General features: G+C 33.2%; 1 protein-coding gene across 2 annotated transcripts; it reads right to left on the bottom strand.

Annotated features, from left to right (window-relative positions):
- Positions 1–2442: 2442 nt before the first annotated feature.
- On the bottom strand, positions 2443–3809 carry LOC124912286 (peroxynitrite isomerase Rv2717c). 2 transcript variants are annotated; one of them, XM_047452882.1, is made up of 4 exons: positions 3546–3809; positions 3244–3387; positions 3105–3173; positions 2443–2808 (listed from the first exon to the last, which is right to left on the bottom strand). In XM_047452882.1, the coding sequence occupies exons 1-4, from the start codon at positions 3687–3689 to the stop codon at positions 2689–2691; spliced, it is 477 nt and encodes a 158-aa protein (XP_047308838.1). In that variant the 5' UTR covers positions 3690–3809; the 3' UTR covers positions 2443–2688. The 2 variants fall into 2 exon arrangements, with proteins under 2 accessions (XP_047308838.1, XP_047308839.1); XM_047452883.1 differs by having other exon boundaries at positions 3244–3384; positions 3546–3795.
- Between the last annotated feature and the right edge of the window lie 4451 nt (positions 3810–8260).

Genomic DNA, 8260 nt, shown 5'->3' with positions numbered 1-8260 from the left:
ATAACTGTTTTGGGGGCGTTACAAAAGTCTTATTAACTTAGTTAGTTAAAGGTTACTTGTTTTGTTGCAAATTCGAAACATACATAAAACAATGATTCTTCTAATATACCTGGAAATATCATCTCAAGGTATGTTAAACCCATATCAAACTCTTTTTCTATATTTGTCTATTTATTCTTCATCATCATCTATTGTGCTTCTTCTTTTGTTATTGTTGCTTTAAGAGGTTGAACCATGGATAATCTTTCCATTATTATTATTATTATTATTATTATTATTATTATTATACTCATTGGATTAACTCACATATAGGTTAGACATAACATTTAAAAAAAATAATGAACACATCAAATACGTCATCAAATTAACCAAATAGGTAAAAAGAAAGAGAAAAAGGAAGAATCACTGCTTCTTTAAACAGCCAGTCAGATATATAACAATCATACCATCAAAAATCCCATATGGAGACTATTTGGCCATCAATCTTTGTTCTTTTGATATAAATAAATCCTCCATAGTTACTCGATTTCAAAGGTAACTTAATAATCTCCATAGTTACTTATAGATGCAGAAAAATGAAATAGAGGGGTCTATAATAATAAAACAAAATATGGTTAAAAAACATGAAACAAAAAATAAAAAAAAAATTATGTATAAGAAGAATACAGAACGAAGAAAGATGTGAAACCTCAATCTAATCATGTTGAAGAGATAGTTGAGGAATCACAATCAAATCAAGAGAAAGAAGAGAATACCAAAGTTGATATAGAGGTAACGAAAGTTATTGAGGATTTCAAAACTGAAGTTGAAAGAAATGAAGACAATGATTTAAAAATTTAAGTTAAGATCAACAAGGTAAAGATCACTAAAATCTTGAAAAATAATTATTTCTATCAAATCAGAACGAATTCGTATTAAAAAATAAATAAAAATGAGAATAAACAGTATTCATTAAACTCTTCAGTTCATCATCTTTTCAATACAAAAGTAGTGAAGAGAAAGAACGAGGGAAGAGAAAAACATGTTGATAAAACAGGTTGATATGAAAATAAATATATCTTAATTGAGATAATTAGGATTTGATATAATTTATAATATTTGTTTGTTACTAATCAAGTTTTTTTAGGATCGTTTGATTGTTATCCTTTAATTATAATTAAAATTTATCTAACTTAAATTATTGACATTCACACTTATTTTAATAAAATAGTTTAAACTGTTTCCTAAAAAAATAAATATCCACATCTTAGTTCTCATCTTCACTATCGATTTGAAACAATTACATAGTAAGTTCCACTTAACAGTTAACAACAAAAGAAATTGGAAATCTATTGAATTAATAATAAAATCTCAAATCACACCTTTTCAAGCCTCCACTAGCAAATCCACCATGGTCTTCTTTGAAGGATATCAACCATGGGTTGTCCTCCAGTATTTGCACCAGTATCTACTATTATCCTCAAAGTTTTGGAGAATGCACGTAGTTTTGTCTCCAATTTATGCACTAACAAATCATTATTTCATTTTTCACCTCTATCAAATTAACCCCAAAACATGAAAAAGTAGAATAATAAAGAAATTAATTCAACAAACATAACAAATGCCTAAAGAATCTTACTTCAAACCCACTTGAGAAGCTTCAGATTTTGATCCATAACGATCTCCTCTAACAAATACCAGCTAATCAGATAAACAAAATAGTATTGATCTAATTACAACAGATCAGACCTGGACATATACAGGCTTGAGGATAGAAGAAATCGGATCAAATATAACTGTCAATTAGATAGAGAAGATCCGAAAATGGAACGCGAAAAAGAAGAAGGAATTATCTCGAATAATAACCCGTGATTGATAAAAAAGAATTGTTTTTCCTCCCTGAGAGAAAAAGTAGTGCAAACACTAGATACAGAAAAAATAATAAGATAACCAACCAAGAACACAACAATGCAAGTAAACCAAATTTTCATTACTAAATCTATAAAAATTATAACAAAAATGATACCAGAAGATCTCGACCAGAAAGAGATACATATATATACCTGGTCACAACAACCATCACTCTATCTAATCCAGATGAAACAATGGCAGAAAGTATAGATTTACCAGCAGTACCAAACGACTCACCATCGTCATGACTTAAATTGATCTCCAACATAGACAGTAGCCGAGAGAGAGAACTACTATCAGGATCGCCTATAATCTGAGCTCATTGTTGGATTGGAAGCTAATTAAATAGCTTTTACTGATTGGTTTTCAAACCAATCGGTACTATATACGGGAATTTTACCGATTGGTTAAAACATCAATTGGTATTATCAGCCGATATTATTCTAATAATACCGGTTGGTGTTACAACAAATCGGTGGAGATGATCGCCAAAGACCCTTTTTTTACTACGTGGGTATTCTAGTGAGTTATTACTATATAAATCTTTTTTTCTCTAGAAAATAACTTTATGCTCAACCAGAAACATTGATAATTTCAATCATTGTAAGCTCAAGCCTCACAAAAAGCCTTCATCTTTGTGAATTGGACAATACTTTCACACCAACTTAACCAGCCCAATACAAAACTAAGATCTATTTAATGTTCAAAGGTGAATCTTTTGAAGCAGAATTTCCCATGAATGAAAATTAAACATAATTAAAATATCAAACTTGCTATCACTGATTCGAACATTATTGGTCACAGCTTCTTAAGAGATGCTGTAAGATGTGTCTGAAGACAGGTGAGAAGAGTCGCCATTTCAACATTGTATGAGATCTTGTCTTCCGCTATCTTGAAAGTTCGAATAATCTCTTTCACCTGCATGCAAATGTTAAGAAGAGAAATTCATCCACAAGAAAACTTTAGCAATTAAGCTTACATGAGGTGTATACTAAATTGACAAATTAAGAAAATTGCAGTCCAAATTGCAGGCATGCAGTTTAGGCTTCTAGTTTTTGCTGAGGTATTCCAACTACTACAACTCTGGATTCAATTAAAATGGAACTCATTTGATTTCAACTTATAGATGAAATTCACAGATTATGTTTAGTAGAAGTGGAAGCTCCTCTGAAATTAACTTTTTTTATATATGCTAACAATGTAAGTATGTAGACCTTAGAAGCATTGGCCACAAGTTCACTCTGAAGCTTCACAACTTTGTCTTGTTCATTATATTTTCCTTTCTACAACAAAATCAAACATTCATTCAAAAATCATATATAAAATAATTATGGAGTCAAATCATGAACAGACCAGGACTTCAACAAGACCGGTGCTCTGAGCAATTACAACTTCAATGGAGCCATCAAGCTTCATTCTCCAGAAACCGCTCTCAGAGTGCATTGGCTCTCCAGAGTCCAGCTTCCATGTTTTCTGGGAATAAGCTATCACTGGCTTCTCTCGAGCAACAACAAATTAAAGACAAAATAAAGAAAGATATTCATCAGGATAATCAAATCAGATAATATATACGCTGTTTACACTAATTTCTCAAAAATCGATCCAGATTCTACAAGTGTGACGGCGGAGAGAAGATTGTAGATAATTAATTGTACCTTGATTCCGTTATGAGAGAAATGAATCTCTTCGCCGTATTTGAAGGAGCCGATGGTTGGAAACCCTCCCTCTCCTTCGCCTCTCCATGTTCCCAACAAGGATGAAAGATGGGCCACCGCGGGGTGAATAAGTCCGCTTGCCATCACTCTCTATCAAAGGAAAAGTTTGACCGAAATTCCTATATCTCAGATCAGCCGGCAAAACCTTATTGTTCTCATCTTAAACAATTAATCCCTAGCTACGGGTTCGGGATTGAGATGAAGGTACCAATTGGGTTACGAGTTGGATGGAATATTGTTATTTTTTTAATAGCAAAAATATTGTTCTTATTAATCATTAAATTTTATAACTAACACCTAAAAAAACAAACCATTGAAAACTCTTCTCATGTCATTAAACTTATATTTCTCTCAAATCTCGAGAAAAAACGTTTGATGGGAATTAAAAATAATGGGTTCGATAATTTTTATTTTTTATTTTCGAGAGTCTCCACTAAGTTTGCTTAAATAGAAATCGAGAAAGATAAAATATAACGTTTTTAGTAAACGCAAGTGTTGGTGACACTCGTGAAAAAACATCAACGTTGTTCTCAACCTCGGGGAACTCGCTTTCGAGCTAACAGCTAACAGCACCGTCTTCTTCCGACGATCACGCCCATCTCAGATGGAAAAGCTACTGACTTGGCTGATTTAACAATCGCAGATTTCCCAGCTGCCCCAGAGTGGAGAATCGACAAGACCAATTTCTTTCTCTTCTCTGGGATTGGCTCTGAAAGTTGTGGTTCTCGTTCCACGGTATCTATTATGAATGCTTGCTTATTTTATAAGAAATAAAATATTTACATTTTATTTAATTGTATCCTAACATGCACCTAAATGTATAAAATATTATAATCCTACAATATATCTAGTTTCATTACCAATTTTTCTCTAATCTTAAGCGTCTAAATTATAATCATGATACGAATGGAATAAAAAAGAAAAAAAATTGGGGGTTTCTCCTTGTAAAAATATAAACTTAAAGTATCTTGATAATCACTAAAAATCAACACTCTAATTTATAAAATTAAAATAATTATTTTTAAATAAATAAAATCAAAATAATTAATATGATTGTTTAAAATCTATTTAAAATAATTAGTTATGACTAATTATTATACTAATTAATCAAATTAATTAAGGATTAAGCTAAAACGAAAAATAAAATTATTTTAAATAAATGTTATATCCATATCATCTAAAACCAAAATTTAAATTATTTGAGATAAATTATTTTATTTTAAAATAATTTTAGAAAAATTTAAGGGACAAAAATAAATAATTTAGAGTGAATTGTTGTATCAATTTCATCTAAAACAATTATTTATTTAAACCTAAAAATATACAAAATAAAAGAATTCCTAAAATATTTGTCTTATTTATTTTTATATTTTGTGTATTTAAAATATAAAAATTAAAGATAAATGGCTAAAAGAAAAATCAATTCCAAATAAACCCTTAAGGTTTCATAAAAAAAATTATTTGTAATCGGGTGTAGCCGAAAATAGAATGAAAAGTTGTAACAGGAACCGCGTCAATCGATTGGACGTTGGATTCTCATACAATGCCCAAGAGCATGCCGCGTAGCCCGTTGTAGCAGAAGGAATGCGCGCCCGGGTCGCAACAAAATAACTAACTAGATGTTATCCATATTAGCTAGAACACTAAAGGAACGCCCAGACGCTGACAGGATGCCAAACGCGCACGAAACGACGTCGTTTTGGCCTTTAATCGTCTTCCTCATCACGACGCCACGAGGACAAGAATGAAGATTCGTCTTTGATTTCTCCAACTTGGAACTCTTCCTACAGTCAACCATTTTGGCTAATTTAAAGGCTGAAATGATCACCCTACGATGGTGATCATTTCTTCTACAAAAATAGGGATGATTAATCCTTATTTCAATAAGTGGCCTCAAGAACAGCCAAAATTCCATTAATTGTCTTTTGCTGATTCAGTCCACTTGAAGCCCTCAACCGACTTTAGGCAGCTATAAATAGCTCCCCCGAGTTAATCTGAAAGCAAAAGATCCACTCTCCACATTCTAATCGTTGATTTTTCAAAAATTCGCCATTAAAGCTTTAAACTTTCAGTTTTTTTGAAAACTTTGGATAAGGTCTTAAAACTTGGATCTGAGCATCTCAACAATTTCCTTAAGGTCTAAGGAGTGTTTTTCAATCCTTGGTAAGGATCCAATCACCCTTTAATTCATATTTACAGTTTGAATTTAAATTTTTTATAATTCAAATTGTATAAGTTTGTATGCTTGATGTTTATGGTGTTTTATGCTTGAATATTGATTGTTATGATCGACATTGACAATAGAGACTAAGGTCTTACTATAGTTGTTGATTAATGACTTTCAATTTGGTTTTAATTCTGTTAGAAGTTAAAACTTGTTTCTATTCTTCGCAAATCTTTGCAAGCTCATGAACATGTTCAAGTACGGAACCGCTCGCTGGATTTGAAGCTTTAGATGAATCAATGTAAATAACAGAAATTAAATAACACAAGGAGATTTATGGATGTTCGAAGATAAAACTCCTATGTCACCCCTTCTTCCTCAACTGGAAGGATATACACTAGAATACTTTGATTGGTATAGAATCACACTACACAAACCCAGTTCTAACTAACTCTCTATTGAACAGAACAACCTCTGTTCAACTTACAACACTAAGGTTTTACATTGAAATAATAGTGAGTGGATTACAGAATATTCTCTAAAAAGATGTAAACACAACGCTTTGGAGAATATCACTTGATAATTAAATCTTGAGTTAGAGTGAGTTGTTCGTAAGTTCGATTGCAGTTGTATTAGTTAGTTCGATATATGCGTTAATCAGTTTCTCGTTGTTCGCCCGTTGTCCTTGAATGGATATTTATAATTGAAGTGGGCCAACGGTCGAATCTTCTTTGTAGACACGTGTCCACCTATTGTTGGATGGTCGCCATTAGTACAACAGACTGTGAGCATTGGGATTGTGATCGTACAGAACAAGTAGTGAGCTGAATATCCTCTAAGATTGTATTGTACTGGAACGTGCAACACATTTTGGGTAATTTGAATATTGGCGTACGTGGAAGTTGTTCATTCGTTGTTGAAGCTGAGTTGTTAAGCTGTTGAAAACGATAAATACAGACGAGTTGGATGGTTATTAGACGCCCCTTCAGTCGTCTAAGAAGGTTAGACGGCGTTTAACAATACTTACATTTATACCGCGTCTAACTACGCTTACCTTTAGACCACGTCTAAAGGAGTTAAAACGCGTCTAACTGCTCTTTCCTATAGATCACGCCTAAAGGAGTTAGACCGCGTCTAACTGCGCTTCCCTTTAGACCACGTCTAAAGGAGTTAGACCGTGTCTAACTGCGCTTCCCTTTAGATCGCGTCTAAAGGAGTTAGAGTGCGTCTAACTGCGCTTCCCTTTAGACCGTATCTAAAGGAGTTAGACCGCGTCTAACTACACTTCCCTTTAGACCGCGTCTAAAGGAGTTAGACTGCATGTAACTGAGCTTCCCTTTAGACCGCGTCAAAAGGAGTTAGACCGTGTCTAACCGTGTTTCCCTTTAGACCGCGTCTAACTGCGCTTCCCTTTAAACCGCGTCTAACTGCGCTTCCCTTTAGACCGCGTCTAAATGTACTTCCCTTTAGACCGCGTCTAGCTGCGCTTCCCTTTAGACCGCATCTAACTGCGCTTCCCTTTAGACCGCATCTAAATGCGCTTCCCTTTAGACCATGTCTAAAGACGTTAGACGACGTCTAACTACGCTTCCCTTTAGACCATGTCTAAAGGCGTTAGACGACGTATAAAGGAGTTAGACTGCGTCTAACTGCGCTTCCCTTTAGACCACGTCTAAAGGCGTTAGACGACGTCTAACTACGCATCCTTAGATGACATGCACAAGGTACCTAACTTAGTTTTATTCAAACAACATCATCAAAATTATGTTATACATATTCTCTTAAGTTAATTATTTCTTTCTAAATTTACTTTCTCTTTTCTTTACTTAATTTAATTCAATATTGATCCTATGATCATTTAGAAACTGTCACGATACGATAAAAACAATCAATCGATATTAAAAACAAAAACTCAAAATTGAATTTTTAAAATTCAAAATCGGGGTTTACTGTTCTTGGGTTAATTATGTTGAATCGTAACTCAGAAAATATCCCACCATGATTGTAATCATGTTCGGCAACTATTTGGATCATGTTTGATCCATCCCGATAATGTTTGATCAAAATTAAAATTTTCAAAATAATTGAAAATTTTGAGTTATTTAATTGGTTCAAATAAATAGTCAATGTTTTGTTTTGGTACCAATCAAGTATATGTAGTGTAAGAAAGCTATTGGATAACTCCTTACACTTCAAAATAAAATTGAAATAAAAAACTAGATTTTAGATCACAAAATATTTTGAACAAATTGATCATCATCCAGGTCGATTGATACATTGAGATGGGTATCAATACGACATAGTTTTAATGATGTGGTCTGAACAAAACTAAGTTGGGTAATTTACCATTGTGCAGGTATAGATATAAAGATGTATGTCTCTTCTGACGCAGTCCGATGTAAGCGCATATAGACGTCCTCTGAACTTCTTAGACGTGCTAGTCTAAAGAAGAGCGCGTATAGACGTCGTCTGAACTTCTTAGACGTGCTAG

Source organism: Impatiens glandulifera, chromosome 8 (assembly GCF_907164915.1).
Source record: "Impatiens glandulifera chromosome 8, dImpGla2.1, whole genome shotgun sequence".
Classification (NCBI taxonomy): domain Eukaryota; kingdom Viridiplantae; phylum Streptophyta; class Magnoliopsida; order Ericales; family Balsaminaceae; genus Impatiens; species Impatiens glandulifera.
This window is presented reverse-complemented; position numbering and strand designations above follow the sequence as displayed.